At 51.7% G+C, this 16247-nt stretch overlaps 1 protein-coding gene across 2 annotated transcripts in view; it reads left to right on the top strand.

Annotated features, from left to right (window-relative positions):
* LOC141953501 (acid-sensing ion channel 2-like) overlaps positions 1–14084 on the top strand; it is a 104524-nt gene extending 90440 nt beyond the window's left edge. The window contains exons 4-11 of one of the 2 annotated variants that reach the window (XR_012631923.1): positions 6042–6192; positions 6617–6673; positions 7230–7383; positions 8123–8214; positions 9999–10078; positions 13154–13222; positions 13441–13615; positions 13980–14084. Coding sequence is in view for 1 of the 2 variants with exons in the window: in XM_074892118.1 (XP_074748219.1) it covers positions 6042–6192; positions 6617–6673; positions 7230–7383; positions 8123–8214; positions 9999–10078; positions 13154–13222; positions 13441–13542 (705 nt within the window). In the remaining variant the exon portion in view is untranslated. Of the gene's footprint in view, positions 1–6041; positions 6193–6616; positions 6674–7229; positions 7384–8122; positions 8215–9998; positions 10079–13153; positions 13223–13440 lie in introns of both variants that reach the window. The other variant, XM_074892118.1, reaches the window with a different exon arrangement.
* Positions 14085–16247: the final 2163 nt, after the last annotated feature.

The raw sequence follows: 16247 nt of genomic DNA, 5'->3' as shown, positions 1-16247 counted from the left end.
AAATTAAACTTGCAGAAAAAACAGAGATACCACTTAAAATAAATTTAAAAAAAGACCTCTCCAGCTGCAGGCAGATGTTGGCAGTTATCAGGAGGCTCAGGGCCAAGAGCAGCACGCGAAGGGCAGCAGCATGGCCAGGAAAAAGGGCTGTGGCAGGGAGGAGGCTGTTCTGAACAGCCCCCGCCACCACGACGTGCTCCTCCCCCGTTTGACGGGAGCCGCCCTTCCGTGCCTTGCGTTCTGGGCAAGCAAGATCCATCCTGCTTTTAAGGAGACAAGTCAATTTGTTCCTTTTCCTTTCGGCGCCTGCCAGTTCGTAACTGATTGTCGTAATCCCTAATAGCCGGGATCAAGAGAATTTAAAAAACATTTCATTAATTAATTAAGTATTAACGATTGCAAAAGCGCGAGGATGCGATTTTGTCAACCTCAATTAGAGGCTAAAGCTGAATTTCTATAAGCGTGAGACCACGCGGTGCCGGGGAAGGGTGAGTGCGGGCAGCCCTTGGAAAGCTGCCACAGCAGCAGAGTAAAATTAGAGCTCAGCGCTACTCTCCTGCAGGAACCAAGGGCAGAAGCTGGCCGTGCTGCCTTTACACTTGCTTTTCCTTCTGGTTTATTTTTTTTTTTCCCTCCAGCTTCAAAGAAAATTAGTTCATCTTCGATGATAGCAGAGCAGGTTGGAGGGGAGCCGCTCAGCACCCTTGGGCAGCCTCCGCTGGTCCCACGCCGGAGCCCTTCAGCCAGCCCCAAATTAGCATCATCTGGAAGAGGGGAAAGCGATTCTCTCAAGAGGAGGAGACGTCTGCATGGCTGCACACTGCCCAGGAGGGGCTGCAGGGGAGAGGAATCAAATCTAATTAGAGTCTCTGCTGTTTACAGTGTTTACATGGCCACGGTCGGCGGGATTGCTCCATCACAGGCGCTCCTGTTTGCTGGCTAGCGAGACGGGCTCAGCTCCCCTGTGCGCTCTCCCAGGCAATGCAGCGGCCTCGTTAGCATCACAGGCAGGAAATTCAAGTGTCAGGTGTCTAAAATGAGTTGCTTGAGCAGCTCTCTGGGGCTGAGTGCTTCGGATGTAAAGGCTTTGCTTGAGAGTGCAGCCCTGAGAAAGCACACATTTTGGCAAGGAGAGGGTTAAGGAGGGATGCTCGTGCGGATGGGTTCACCATTGCATTAACTCGCAGGGCATTGGGAGTCCTGTGCCAAGAGGCAACAGGAGCAGGGATGGGGCTGGTTAGCGGGGGGAGAAGACACCGGGGCTGGAGCGAAGAACCTTGGGATCCTGCTCCATTGCACTTCTGGGCAGGAAACCTGTCATGGGCTGCCAAGAGTTTGGCCGCTTGGCTGAAGTCTTTCGCTGCAGGGTGCACTGTTTGATGGGTAAAACCATACCCAGCTCTGGGGCTGGATAGTCTCCTCTTTGAAGAGTAACAGGGAGCATTTCAGAGGATGCGACCCAGCGCTCCTGGCAGTCGCTTTGTACCCGCGAGCGATGCTGCTGGGGCTCCACAGACGGTAACAGAGCAGCTGCCTTCAGACATAATTGGAAATAAAAGGCAGGACAAGAGCTGACTACATCAGGGACTTGGTACGTTGGTGCCTGCCAACCAAATCCACCTGGGACAGACGAAGGGAGCTTTCCTGGGACCAAATTATCTTCGCATGTTGAGGCAGGATCTTGAAAATGTGCCTCCTCTACTCTCTGCAGAGCCCTGTCCCTAATGATGTGCCTTCTCCCTCCAGAGAAGGGAGGATGATCAGTTGAGAGTTTGCTTCTGATTACAAATTACAGAGTGCGAGGGAAGCTACGAGTCTTTTAAGCTGTAATTACCATGGAGGCTCCAGGTAATAGCCCTTGATGAGCCCCTTGGAGAGAGTTCATTGAGTTGCTCAAGGGAAGGAGGGTCCAACCCTGCCAGCCAAGGGAGATTTGTCTCTAAAATCGTGCCCCTAAGGAAGAAGCACAGATTTGCTTGTCATACTTCAAATGAACCCTTGCTGCAGCGCTGCTTCCCGCCGAGCCAGTGATGGAGGGGGAGGCACACGGATTCCTGGTGCCGGTCCCCCGGGTGTGGGAGATGCTTTGGTTACAGCTGTTGTAACCTCAGGGCTCTGCTCGGAGGCATGGCCAGCAGCAAGAAATCCCTGCCCTGTGGTACAGAGATGTGAGAGACAGGGATTAATACAAAACAAGGCAGCACTGAAGTGCCTGTGTTGCACCTGATGGACTCTGCTCCATGGCGAGGGGGTTCACTGGGGAAATTTCCTTTAAAAAGTGAAAATCTGAGCTTCCCTGGAGTCTCCTGTTGGTGCCAGACACAACGTGCTTTTCTCCAAAACAGGGAGAGCCTTTATACTGCAGAGCAAAAAAACCTCCACCAGTGTTAAATGTGCCAAGAGGCTTTTTCTGCTCTTAAGTATCAGCGATTCAGAGAGGGGTGGGGAGAGCAAAAGTCTTGGTGTGTGACAGGGGAGATGTGTTGTGCCTATTCCTGCATGTTTAGGAAGATGGAGAGAAGTGAATTGCACTTGCATGTGTGTGTGCAAGTGTGGGCAGGGGCGTGTGCGTGTGGCAAGGCAGCAAATCCCCAAGGAATGCCGTGCTTTTGGGGAGATGCAAACCAGCTTTGCTTTGCTGTATAGGGGTAGTCGGTGCTCGTGGTCCTGGCTACAAAACAGGCCTTAACTTGGTTAATGAAGTTGCATCGATTAGGGTTTAATTAATCAGTCAGGCTGTGCACCTCCTGCAGACATGGTGCCAGTTCACAAGCACCGTGGCTCAAATCCGACACTGGCTGAGCAAAAAAATGTGTAAGCTAAATATCTGGTCGCAGCTCCCATCATTTTCTGATCCAGTCACCTACATTCAGAATAAAATTTAAAGGGCTTAAAAGATTTGTGTGTAGCTCTGCTTGGAAGAGAGCTGATACCATCTGAGACTGCAATTATTTATTCTCCTTTATCATACAACGTGCAACATATGGGCCCCTTTCTCCACCGTGGATGACTAAATGATGGCATCTGGTACTCTATTATATTGCAAGTGTAAAGCAAATGAGAAAAGGTCCCCTTCAGAGAGCACTTCGCTATTGTCACAAAGACACTCTAGGTATTTTCATTCCAAGGTGCTGCTTTGCTGACTTTCAAAACCATTCAGAGCCAGGCCTATTTCTTGGAGGATGCTGAGATTGCTGCGAACTTTTTTTTTTTCCTGTAATGCCTCAGCTGGTCCCCACAGATGGGATCCCTCCATCACCTGCTGCATCTTCACATCTGATGTGGATCTTGTCTGCTCTTCAGCTTGACCCCCTGAGCACAGAGATCGGTGCATGTCGCTCCAAGCAGCTCTTGCTGCTGTTGCTTTTCAAAGCAGCTTGAGCTTGAGCATGGATTTAGGCAGCTTCTGGGAATGCCAGAGCGCAGGTCCCTCAGCGAGCAGCCCGGGCACCCATGAGCATCCTGTTTCTTTGCTTCTGCACACCAGGACGCGGAGGTGCTGAGCAGACCATGCACATCTGTGTCTGAACATCACTGTAAAGTTTTCTGTCTCATCAGCACTTGAGAGCAGGGATGGTGCTCACAGGAGCAGGGGGAGTTGGTGGTTCCCAGCTGGTGGGGGAAGCAGAGCCAAAGAGGGGTTCACCATCACATGGAGACACCCCTCGCCCTTGTGCAGGCTGGGTCTGAGTTCTTCATGGGTCTGACCTTGGCGTCATGCAAGGGAAGACCTTGAACTACCACCTCATCGTGAGGAGGACCTGTGGCTCATCTAGAAGATGGGTATGGCACAGGGCTGCCATGTCCATGGTTCCAGCTGGTCCCATAAAACCTGCATCAGCCTCTCAGAGACAGAAGGAACTGGGAGCCAGTGTAGTGACCAGAGATGCAGCAAGCAAAGTGCTGGAGTAAGCAAAGCACCTCTGGATTCCTGGATGGGAACTGTTCATGGCAAAATTGTTCCTAGAGAAGGAATTACTTTGGCCTGGCTGAGTTGAGAGCTTGTCCAGCCCCAGAAGGCAGGATCACTCTCTGACGCCTGGCATCATCCCCAAACCCTCCTTTAGCTTCCAGGTTTTGTGCCCCTCCAAGGCAGACTGATCCATACCCAGCTGCCCTCACACAAAACACGCTCATCCCAACATCCCACTTTCTCTTCCTGGCTGCAGTTTAAGCCCATTATGGGTTTTTAATGTCTGAGTGGTTCCTAAGTCAAAGCCACAGGGAGTTTTACCAGCAACCCAGCACTGCAAGCTGGTGCACAAGGTGAACATCTTTTCACAGGGTGCTTTGGAGAACTGGAGCTCTGCTCTCACAGGAGATCTCATGGGGCAGGCCTAGAGCAGAGCATGGGCTCCAAACAGCTCACACCATGGTAGTTTTGTCACTGTTACCACAGGTCCATGCCAGGAGGGTTCATGGGGTCGTTATTTATCCAACAGTATCTGCAGTGTGCCTCCATTTCATGGGTCATCTTTCTCCTCTTTCCCACACATCTCCAGAAGAAACCCAAATCAAGCACCGTAGAGCCTTGCCAACTAGGTCCTAGGCTCATCGTCCATCAACATGTTTACATATTTATTTTAGCATGTGATCAATGTTACTACATTTTTGAAGGGAATGTTTTTGTTCAGCCAACGTGCTTTGCCAGCACAAAACGTTCTGTGTTTGGAGCAAAGCACAGCAAATTGGATGCTGCTTTAAAACACAAAGAAGGAGGGGTTAGGGGAATGTTATTTTTTGCTCTCTAGCAAAGAGTAGTGCAGAGCATTTAGCAAAGATAAAGAGAAGTGGGAAAGGCTGCCAAGCTGCAGACAGAAAAGGAACAAGGTAGATTTGGCCATGGGGGCCAGAGAGCATTTTTCCTCCAGCATGTCCTGGGCTCTGAATTAAGGTTTCTGTGGTGGATTGTGGAGTCCTGCTTATCTTATCTTTGCATTTGTGTTAAATAAAGTGGTAACAGCAGAAGGGTTTTCATTGCACTAGCGCTGAGCAGAGCAACTTATGAGCCTCATGCGAGGTGATGTGCAAACAGGGAAGAAGACAGGTTCCTCATCATCAAGGGATGCCAGGAGAGCGGATAATGTGGATCTAACTCCACAGGGCTCTCCCTGAGCATGGGTGTTCAGAAAAGGACATGAATGACTTGTCTGCCTTCTCCAAGGCTGCAGTGAGGTGCTGCTCTGCAGCCCAGCACCATCTCCCATGGCAGCACCACTCTGAGCAGAGCCATCCCTCCATGGGGAGCATGAAGGTTTGGAGGCTCTTTATGGCACCAGTATGCCCTCTCCTTGGCATTTTTCACCTTCTGCAGCAATCTCTAGTTGCTGAACTGTTCTTGGTGCTTTCCACGTGCTTCCCAAGTCCCTGGACCTCTCTGAGGGTTGTGATCTGCTGCATTTTTCATCGAGAAAAGTGCCTGAAGAAGTGAACGGTGCAAATGTGGCAGCTTTGCTCATACCAGAGCAATCGCAACCATTGCCAGGATCTCACTGCCACCCCTTTTAGCTCCTCAATGTCACCAGCACTGTCTGCATTGTCCCCAGGAGTGGCACATAGTGGCACAGTTCAGAGGTCAGAGTAAGCTGGAGATGGGAGCTGTCAACACACCAGTGCCAACAACCCCATGTTTGCTCGCACCGAAGTCAGAGATAATTTGCAGGTCGGAGCCTCTCCTTCAGTCCCTGCGTGGGCAGAATTTTCCTAATGGTACAGGAAAGACCACAGAGCTGGTTTTGGAGAACCTCTGGTGCTGCACATCTCTGATGCATCATCCTGCTGCAGCTCTGCTCCGGAGGTGCTGGGTTGGAGGGACGCAGCAGAGCAACTCTGGAGCAGAAGAGCTTGGTAAAGGTGCTCACCTGGCAAAAGCCACGCTATGGCCATCCCTTGCCACAGCACCGCTTGGTCCCCTCCTTAAAAACATCATTAAAATTGTGCTCTGGGGGCTCCTCTGTGGCAAGAGGAGGGAGATGCTGCACCTCACTCCTTGCTGCTGGTCCCCAGCATCCCCTGACACCCCGCTCCTCCCTCTCTTGCAGCTGACGTACCTGCCTCCACCGTGGGGTGAATGTCGCTCGTCGGATATGGGCTTAGACTTCTTTCCCGTTTACAGTATCACGGCTTGCAGGATCGACTGCGAGACCCGGTATATTGTGGAAAACTGCAACTGCAAAATGGTTCACATGCCAGGTCAGTGTGCCAGGGGTGGGCAGGGACCCCCTCCCTCCACCCAGCCTGCATCATTAAGGGTTAACAAGCTGGAAAGGGAACAGGGATTAAAGGAGCTGGGAATACCTTTCCCTAAGGAAAGAAGGATGCTAACAGCCTTTGCAAAATGCCCAGAAATAAGGGCAAGACATGACAGAGGGACATGGGTCTGATTTCCCCTTATTTAGCCCCAGTTAACACCCCTGGGTGGTATTTCCAGCAGCCCCCTCCTCAGTTTGCAAGAAAAGGCAGCGTGCAGATGTGGGGCAGATGCTGCCGATCCCCAGCCTGGGTTCACTTTGCTGAAGGGAGGTCTTTGTGGTCCCCATGGAGAGCCCAGCAGTCCCCAGGTCCCTTGCAGCAGCAGTGGCTGATGCCCGCTGATGGATGTGTCCTTTCCGTGCAGGGGATGCTCCCTTCTGTACCCCGGAGCAGTATAAGGAATGCGCAGAGCCTGCGCTTGGTGAGTACCAAGAGATCTCCCTGGGTACCACGGTGTCCCAAGCTGGAGGGGCTTTCAGCAACCTGTGTCCTACTGTCTGGCAGGACTGGGATAATCTAGAGTAGCTGCAGCCTGGTGATGGGTTTCGATGAGACTGGGAAGGGCTGGGTGCACCCTGGGATAAAGTTTCTTCTGGTTCTGCATGGGGCTCCATGAACGCAGAAACCCTCAGGATAACAGGTACCCCAGGATATGTAGGCGGGGAGCACCTCTGGTTCTGGGTTTGGGTCTGGGTTTGGGATGGAGGGACCCATTCTGTGTCTGGATTTAGGAGATTCAATCACCACGTGTTCCCCAAGCAGATGCTGGTAACAGAGTTTAGCCTCCCCCAAAAGGCCTCTCTCCAAGGTGGTGGAGATGGCCATGCAATGAAATGGGAGAGAAATGGCCAGGATGGGGTTTCCTGCAGCTCTTCTGAGATATGACTCCTTGGCCCCACTCTGGGTGGCATGACTCTGCTCCCACATCTGCTGTGTGTCCCTCACTCCATGAGATCTAACTCTGTGGCCTTCTCCAGGTTTGCTTGCTGAAAAGGACAGCAATTACTGCATCTGCAGGACACCCTGTAACCTGACCAGATACAACAAAGAGCTCTCCATGGTCAAGATCCCCAGCAAGACCTCGGCCAAGTACCTGGAGAAGAAGTTCAACAAGTCGGAAAAATATATCTCGTGAGTGTTGCAGAAAACAGATCTTCATTGCTTTATGGGGGGAAAGTGTCTGTAAAAGCCCCGTTGGCTGTTTAAGCCAGCCTGTGCTAAGACCAGCCAGACCTTGCCAGTGCCTCCATGGCCAGACAGAGGTGTGTCCTCCAGGGCAGGTTAGGGTGAAACCCTTGAAGAGAGGAGGTGTAGGTTGCTTTCTTCTCAGTAGACGTGTTTCCAGACAACTGTATGTTCCTTCCTTGGCCTTGTTTTCATGAGCATACTCCATACCCACCAAAAACAGTGCAAGAACTCTATTTTGACAGGGAAGCCCAGTCTTGCTGGCCCTGTCTGAGATACGGCCGCTCTCTACCCAAGTCTGGGCTGTGGACCTCAGGCAGCCCCCGTCTTGGACCTCTCCCAGTTCTGGGCACATTATTGTCTTGCAGAGGCAGCGAGAGTTATTCCATATTAAGGATCCTTTGGACTTTTGCAGTTAGCACCAAAGTGAGATCCAGAGCTCAGATCCCGAGAGATTTTGGGGAAACATTTTCCATCTTCTGCTAAGACTACCAGAGTCCTGATGGTGCCCTGTGGTCCTGGTCTCCAGGAGGTCCAAGTGTCTGTGGGTTGCTGAGGACCCCAAGAAGAGAATAGTCAGGACAGAGAGGGGAATAAAGCCCCAAAGTCCCATTTTTTCTCTTGTCCCAAAGCACACGAGACCGCTGGTGGCTGATGGGCTGATGCTGTTGTCCTCTTTCTACAGAGAGAATATTCTTGTGCTGGACATATTTTTTGAAGCACTCAACTATGAGACAATTGAGCAGAAGAAAGCCTATGAAGTGGCAGCCTTACTTGGTAAGGAGAGATCAGGGGTGCAGTTTGGAGTCTGTGTGAGCCTGTGCTGGAGTCCATGTGTGTTTATGGGACAGAGAGATGCTACGAGTGGGTGCACAGCTTATGTGCATTGTCTTGAAAATCCCAGCAAGGTCCAGACACCTTCCTGGCCAGCACACTTTCAACCCTATCTCTTATTTTCCTTCCAACCCCAAGCTGTCCCAGGAATGTCCTAGGGACCACAGCTACTCCGTGTATCACCTGTGGAAGGTTAACGTGAGCTGCTCCATCTCTGCTTGCTACCAGGGCCCTATTATTTGGAAATCCCAGGGCTGAGCGGGTGATGGATGCTCTCTGTGGTGCCCCCCATGCTGTAAGGGCAGTGTGTGGAGGAGAACAGCTCTTAAAAACATCTACCCTTCACCTTTTCCATGCTCCAAATTCATCCTCCTTTCCAGCCAGGCCAGCCAGGACCCTGAGCTCTTTGCCTTTGGGTGGTGCCCTGCAGCTCGATGGAGAAGGTGGAGGAGTTGTTGGGTTGCTCAGCCTCAAACTGGGTCAAGCTTTGCAGGTGTCAGCTACAGATCTGGGTGCTTGGGACCCGTTGGGTTTGAGGGTGGAGGTGTTTGGTCAGGAGAAGCAAGCATGCTCTGTGCCCACGCTCAGCCTTGCAGCCCCCTCCGTGTGCCACCCTGAATCCCCAGATCCCTCCGGGGATGCGGCTGGAGCTGGGCCACCCCGTGGGGCTGGACACTGCCAGCCTCCCCTGGGATGGGGACACTGTGGGGAGCAGAGCACCCCACGTCCCATTGGGTGCCCCAACGCCACCCCACAGTGGTAGCTCTGCAAAACATACATGCTGGGAGCACTTCTGCACCAGTTGTGGGTTCCCCAAGAGTGCTGCAGCGAGGAAGAGGAGGCTGGTGATGAAGCCTCTGTAAACAAGCCTCCTTATTTGCATGACTTTGCATGACCCGCATTCCCAGGGCACTGCAGGCTTTGGGCAGAGTCTCATCTTCCCCTAATCCTCAGCCCCTATTTGAACCAGCACTTTGCCCCCCAAGCACCTTTTTTCCTCTTTCTTCTGTCTCTCTTTCATCATCACCCACAGCAAAGGTCCCATAGCCCCTCCACCCACGGGTGCCTTTGCTCTGGGGCACAACACAGTTGAACCATGGATGTTTTGCAGCAAAATCCATGAGATTTATCTTCCCTAAAGCACACGGTTTGGCATAGCACAGTATCTCATATCAGCAGTTACCTTCCCAGCAGATTCCTGCAAGTCTCCTCTCCCCATGGTGCCTCCTCCGCAGCCCTTCCCCGGCGCTGGGGGACTCAGAGACAGCCTTGAGATGCTCCCCTGAAAAAGCAGGCCGTCTCCCTTTCCTCTCTTCAGCAGGTTTGGGTTTTTTCTCAGCTCCAGGGGATGTTACCTAATTCTTCTCCAGCATCTTTCTCCTCCCCCCGCCCAGTTTGGGAATTGGGCTTTGGGATTCCTGGGATGAAGCTTGCTGTCTGCCTCTGACAGATGGCTCCCTCGGATGCCAGTGTGCAGTATCGCTTCCTCATTAGGCTTCCAGCTGATGGCCTCATTAGCAGGAAAGACACTTTGGTGGCCGGCAACATCCTTCCCGAGATGCTTTTCATGGCATTAGAGCTGTTGGTGTTTGTGGGGGCCATCCCTTGCATTGCCCCACTCTTCAGGGGTGGCAGCGCCCAGGGCAGCTGCACCACGGTTGCACGGGTGCCTCTAGGAGCGTTTACACCAGGGATGAAAGCCATGCACGTGTTGTTCTCTCTCCTAGGTGACATTGGAGGCCAGATGGGGCTATTTATCGGTGCTAGCATCCTCACTATACTAGAGCTCTTCGATTATATATATGAGGTAAGACCCTCGCCCTTCGCCTTCTTGCTCTGGCAGGGTGTGGGTTTGCCAGCCTTGATGCCAAGCTGGGGTGGTCGTGGACCACGACCCTCCATGCCCGCTATTCCCACATGGATTATTGATTTTAATTAATGATGTTATATACTTACTGCTCTACCGTAGTGCTACATAATCAGTCACGGCCGTGTAGCGTGGTGCGGAGGTCCCTGCGTCAGCGGGGGCTCTCTGTGAGGGGGGGCTGGCACGCAGCCACGGCATGGCACAGCCAGGTTCGCTTGGCACCCTGCCTCTGCTAATGAGATTTGCTTCTCCCTTGGGCTAATTAAGCACCACCTTCATGTAGCTGTGCTGCTGCCCACCCTGAGGCTCGCACTGCCTGGGGTGCTGGCTTGGGACCTGCTGCTGCGCCTTCCTGTCCCCGTCCTCAATTTGGGCTTCTCCCAGCAGCATGCTGTTATTATCTTCTCATAAAACCACCTTTAATTAATGCCTGAGTCCCAGTCCAGCCGTCAGGCGGCAGAAGCAGCGAGGCCAGACCTTGTACGGTGGAAAAACCCCAGTCCCTGTTATCTGCTGTCTGCAGCTCTGCCAGCAGCCCTGGAGCAAGGAGCTTTCTAGGAAGCACCGAGACGAGCTCAAGCATGGTGCCGTGGCTCTGCGGTGGCCAAGAGCAGGTGCTCCAGAGAAAAGTGCAAGCCCTCTTTAATGGGGATTATTGCAATAAGCAATCAGGAGGGGACGTAGCTTCCTGGCAGCCCTCCCTCCTCCTGCCCTCCAGCAGCAGAGTTACGACCCTTGTATAGTTCTAATCTCTTTTTGCCTAAGCAAGTTCCCCCAGTGAATGCTGATGTCTCCGCGCAGCAGCACAGCTCAGCATCTCTCCAGGGGATTTTGCTTTTTCTGTGCCGTGGTGCCAGCGCAGGCCTCGGCGTTGCCCTGCTGTCACAGCCTGCCTGCGGGCATCGTCCCGCCAGCAGCCTCCACTGCTGCCCCTGCAAGCGCAGAGGCAGATTCAAGCAGCTCTCTGCACCCTCCTGCTATTTGGACTTTTTCCACCCCATTTTTCACCTAAATGAGCCGTGGTCCAAAATAACCCTCTCTGGAGCATGCTCCCTGCCAGCAGTTGATTTTCCTTCCCAGTCCTTCAATACATCACAGAAGGCTTCATGTTGAGGATACTAGGCTCATGATTTTTATTTGTAAAAGAGGAATTGAGGCAGGGAGAGGGGCTGCAGCCGGATGTGAGCCACCGAGGAGCAACCTGTTTGCACCAAGATGACCCCAAGGACCCAAACACGCAAGCGTGTGTCCTGTTCTGTAGCATGAAAGAAGGAGTTTATGGCTTGGGATAGTTTCAAGGAGGATGCAAACACCTACGGAGGCAGGAAGTTCCCAGCAAATTTGGCAAATCGGAGCCCAAGGTCCTTTGCCCTTGTCCCTGGGAAGGTGCCTCCTGCTAAATCAGCTCATGGACTCGTTCCCTGGTGATTTCAGTGCAGTGGCTTGGGGCCCCCTGCACCCAAATACACAATATCTTAGACCTGCGTAGTCCAGCACTCTCGTAGCCCTGCCTCAGCCCCGACTCATGATGGGATCAGGGATTTTGAATCCCATGGATATTGCAGTCAGGGTCATTCGTGGCTGTTGCATTAATGTGTGCCGAGCCAGGTGGGTGCACAGGGATGTCAGGCAACCACGCTCTCTGCTCTGAGCTCGCTGGGGCATCTTGAAAAGCCTCTTCATGTTATTAAAGTTGGGATGCTGACTTTATGTTTTAAGACAGTCGCTCCCCATCACAGTCCCTTCTGGGCAGCTGTTAGCACTTGGTGGCATTACTCTGCAATAAAATATATTGAAAATTACAAGCATAAAGCTCATAATGGCTTCGGAGTGCAAACAAAACCTGCGCCTCAGTTTATATCTCAGGCTGAATGCACACAATATTTCATTAAAATTGCCTATTCCCGGCTTACTTGGGGTTCTTTCATAAGAAGGTAATAAGAAACCTCACAAAGTTTGGATTTTTCTTCTCCGTTTTACTCCTTTGTTTGACATCTGCTTATAAAACTAGGCAAATAGTTTCCTCTTGCTGTTATTTTTTTATCTTTTTTTCTTCTTCTTTTTGGGCAAACATGGCTTAAGGGAGCATCCTGTCTTCTTGGAGAGGCTCCCCGTGCACACGGATGCACCAGCAGGTTCACCCAACTATGCCCTATGTGGGACATCTTCATGGTCACCTGTGACAGATATTTAACCCACACCAGACAGGGAGAAAAGGAATAAAATGTCTTAAATGATGCCTAATCTACGTGGCTGATCTGATCGGCTCAGGGTTCCATCAAGGTGGGGTTCAGTGCACCTAAAACTCATTGTGTTTTCAACCAAAGCATTTGTGAACTCTTCGAGCTTGCCAGCAAAGAGATACAACTGTTCTTTTCCAGTGGGTTAGCCAAAATCGGATGAAATGTTGACCCTAGAGATGGTTTTTTTGCTTCATTTGCTCAGCACAATCCTCCTCTTGGTCCTGCCTCAGGGCAGAGTTGTGCTCCTGGGTTCATCGGGGTCCCAAATCCCCACCACACATCTCCACATGCCAGCCAGCATCCACCTTGCTTCCTTAGGAACTGAACCAATTTTTCACATTTTTAGCTTTCTTATTTTTTTCTTTTCCCCCAGTGGAAGTTTTTCAGAAAAACACTCATTTTTTTTACCTTTCTGGGATTTCCCTTGAAAATACATTCTTCAGCAGCAGTGACTGCCAGGGAAATAATGTGGCTGTGAAGAGAAACGGTGCTCACATAGATGACATTTTTCAGTAAACCCCCAAATATATTTAAAAATACTGAGTTTGGGGTTGTTTTTTTTCCGTGTGAAGAATTCAGTTTTGACGCGTGGGGTGGTTTCCTTGGAAAGATTGTCTCCTTCTCCATATCCTTCAGCGGGTGTCCTCCAAACCTGGTGCATTCCCTGGGGCTGTGTTGGTGAGGCTGCTCTGTGCCTCGTGGATGCCCACGCAAGGCAGGGGAGATGTCTTGCCTGTTCCTGCCCACCTTAACCCACCTTCCTCTTTTGCAGCTGATCAAGGAGAAATTATTAGACCTACTTGGAAAGGAGGAAGAGGAAGGGAGCCATGATGAAAACGTGGTAAGGAGCCCCATTGGGAGACAAGAGGAAATTTCCCTGCAGTTGGATCTGTAGGCAGGTGAAGTCGCTCGATACGGATGCAGCGTTCAGCCCCAGCTTGAGTTATTTCCGAAGGATTGATGCTATGGCTCGGCCAAAGAAAGGAGATAGCGGTTGGGGAGGGACAGGGAGCGTCCAGCGGCCCCAGGGTAACCCTGTCCCCCGCTCTCCGTCCGCAGAGCACTTGCGACCCCATGCCAAATCATTCGGAAACCATCAGCCACACTGTGAACGTGCCGCTGCAGGCCACCCTGGGAACGCTGGAGGAGATCGCCTGCTGACACCATCCGACCGCTCCACAGTGCCAACACCTAAGGAAGGAAAACTGCACAGGAAAGCAGGGACCGAGCTCAGGTTTGCAACGGGGGAAAAAAAAAAAAATTAAAAAATATATTAAAAAAAAAAAAAAAGGAAGAAAATCGCTATGCATTAAAAAAAAATAAATATATATATTATATATATACTCTGCCAAAACCAAGCGAGAGGCGCCTTGGACTTGACTTGTGTTGTCCTTTCCTGTGGGGGGGTTGTCTTCAAGATGTGAAGGCAGCAGCTCATTTTTGAACTGTACAAAACAAAGAGACCACCACCACCACCAAAAACAAAACCGAAGCCCTGCCATTTCACATACTGCCAAATGTATAAAGCACTTGCATGCCAGTTCTTTTTATGGCAATATATTCCTATCTGTCTTTATAAGCTCTGTTCCTCTTTACAGTCTCTGATTTTCACTACAAGAAGGAACTCGCGGGCCCAGCCATCCCCTGAAATCACCATTACTAACGTCGTAGGCTGAATTAGAATAAAGAAACAAAAAGTCGCAGCTCTTGGATTCTTCTTACGTTCTTGTCCTTCGTGTCAGTCTGTGATGAATCTTAAGCTAAGCCGGGTCCCCCAAGGCCGGGCCACCACCGGGGCTCCTCAGCGCTACCAGTCACCCCAAGGTGAGCATCCCTGGAGAGGGGCCGGACCGGGTGGCTCTCGGTGGATCGTCCCCCCCGGCTGCTGTGTCGTGCTCCTCCGTCTGCAGTGCCTGGATAGTCCGTCTGCGGCAGGTGGGCACGGGGCGGTGGGTTTCTTTATTTTTTTTTTTAATTTTTTTTTTTAATTTTTTATTTTTTCCCGTTAATGGATTCTGTGCTTTCTCCTCGTTCTCATGACTGATATTAAAGCTGGTCTTGTGGAAATGGCCGGGCTGTGTCATTTCTGCCTTGCCCCCCACCCCAAGCTGGAGCCCCCAGCGCAGCCTCGGCACAGGGTGAGGGGCAGTGACCGGTACAAGCCCATCCCAGGGGCTGCCCAGGACCATTCCTCACCCCTCACCCCAGCTTTACTCCTTCCACTGCGTCTTCACACCCCTCCTGATGGGGTGGGCATCATGCCATGGCCGTGCTCAACTTCTTGTGCTCAGCTGCGTCCTCGTCTGCTCCATGACAGTGGAGCCAGCTCTGATGTTGTGCCCTGTGGTCATCTTGGAGCCCCATTTATTAGTGACCAGGAGTCTAAATAGAACTGGCTCAAAATGATGCTGCTTTACCCCAGTAAAGAGAACAAGTTTCCTGGAGCTCCAAACCCTGCTGGTTTTGTAGGCTGGGGGAATGGGAACAGGTTGCCATGTGTGGGGGTGTTTGCACCTCTGCTAGCTCATGGCTGGGTGCTGCTGAATGGCCAGTGACCATCACCAATCTGGTGGCCACAGCGGGGAGAATCACAGCTGGACTGTGAAAAGCTGCTTTGGGAGAGCTGATGGGAGTCCCAAACCTTGGGAGGGCATTAAACCAACCACGGGGAGTGGAGGTCAGCCCAGATTTACCCACAGCGGATGCTGCAGAGGGGAGGTGTGTTGGGATTTGCAGCTGGCTGAGGGCCTGAGGACACCCCTTTGCCCTGGAGAAGGTGCAAATCCATCCTCCTAGCCTGTCTCAAGTGCCCATGTTCATGCACAAAAACACTTCCCTTCAGGACAAATCCTTCTGCTACCCAGAGGATGGTGCAAAGAGCTTCCAGTCCATCACTTGCTCTGGAGCATACTGCCTCCAAGGACAATGTCAAGCAAGCAGCTTGCCAAGGGTGCTCAGGGCAGGTCCCTGTCCTGGGCCACCCAAGTCAACAAGAGATTCCCTGTGTTTGGACAGAAGTCCCAGCAGCCACACAGACACCCTCAGTGCACTGCAGTGTGTCGGGGAAAGGCAGGTCCTGTCTCTGCAAAACCCAAATCATGTCCCCCCATCACATGCCACCAAACCTGCGTCCACTGCCGTCCCCACCGTGCCAGCAGCAGGGCCTTGGAGCAATGCTCCCCAGTCTTGGCTTTTCCTCCAGCAGCCGGGTTGGGAGGTCTCTGGCTGCTGCAAAGCTGTTCCCTGCTCCACAGGAGCCTCCTTCAATTAAACATGAGCGGTGCCACCAAGGAGCCACATTAAGACATCCCGCAGGCTGTTTAGCTGCAATGTCCTCCTCCTTGCCTTGCTCTACAGCAGCATGTCCTCTACAGCCCCCCAACGTTTTCTCCCTTAGACAAAAATAAAAACCAGTAAGGCTTCCAACAAAATACCTCGTTTCTGGGATTGAACGCACCCAAAAAACCTTCACCAAGCAAGGAGGCAGGCAGAGTTCTTTCAGACTTCAAGAAGCAGGAGACAGGCTTCAATCCAATCCTCTCCAGGCTGGCAGAGCCTGGAGCATGTGTGCTCAGGTGTGTGCCCTCTAAAGGGCATACAAATTTCTCCACTTGGCAATTTATTAAATCTCCATTAAGAGATTTTGGTAGAGTCATTGGAAGTCTGATGAAGCTTGATGAGGTGGCACTCCACAGGGATACCCGGAGGTGATGTGAAGAGTTTAGCTAATACCACCTATAGAGGAAAGCCACTTGAATGGGGAGGGGGGGTTGCTGGCATGAGGATGGCATCTCTGATTGCTCCTGAAGAGCGCACCCTCAAAGGGCTTGCTGAAGAGCTCATTTTGTGTTATCAGTTTTCATCTC

This window comes from Strix uralensis, chromosome 22 (assembly GCF_047716275.1).
Source record: "Strix uralensis isolate ZFMK-TIS-50842 chromosome 22, bStrUra1, whole genome shotgun sequence".
Taxonomy (NCBI): Eukaryota; Metazoa; Chordata; class Aves; order Strigiformes; family Strigidae; genus Strix; species Strix uralensis.
Note: the sequence above shows the minus strand (reverse complement) of the source record. Positions and strands in the feature narration are given on the sequence as shown.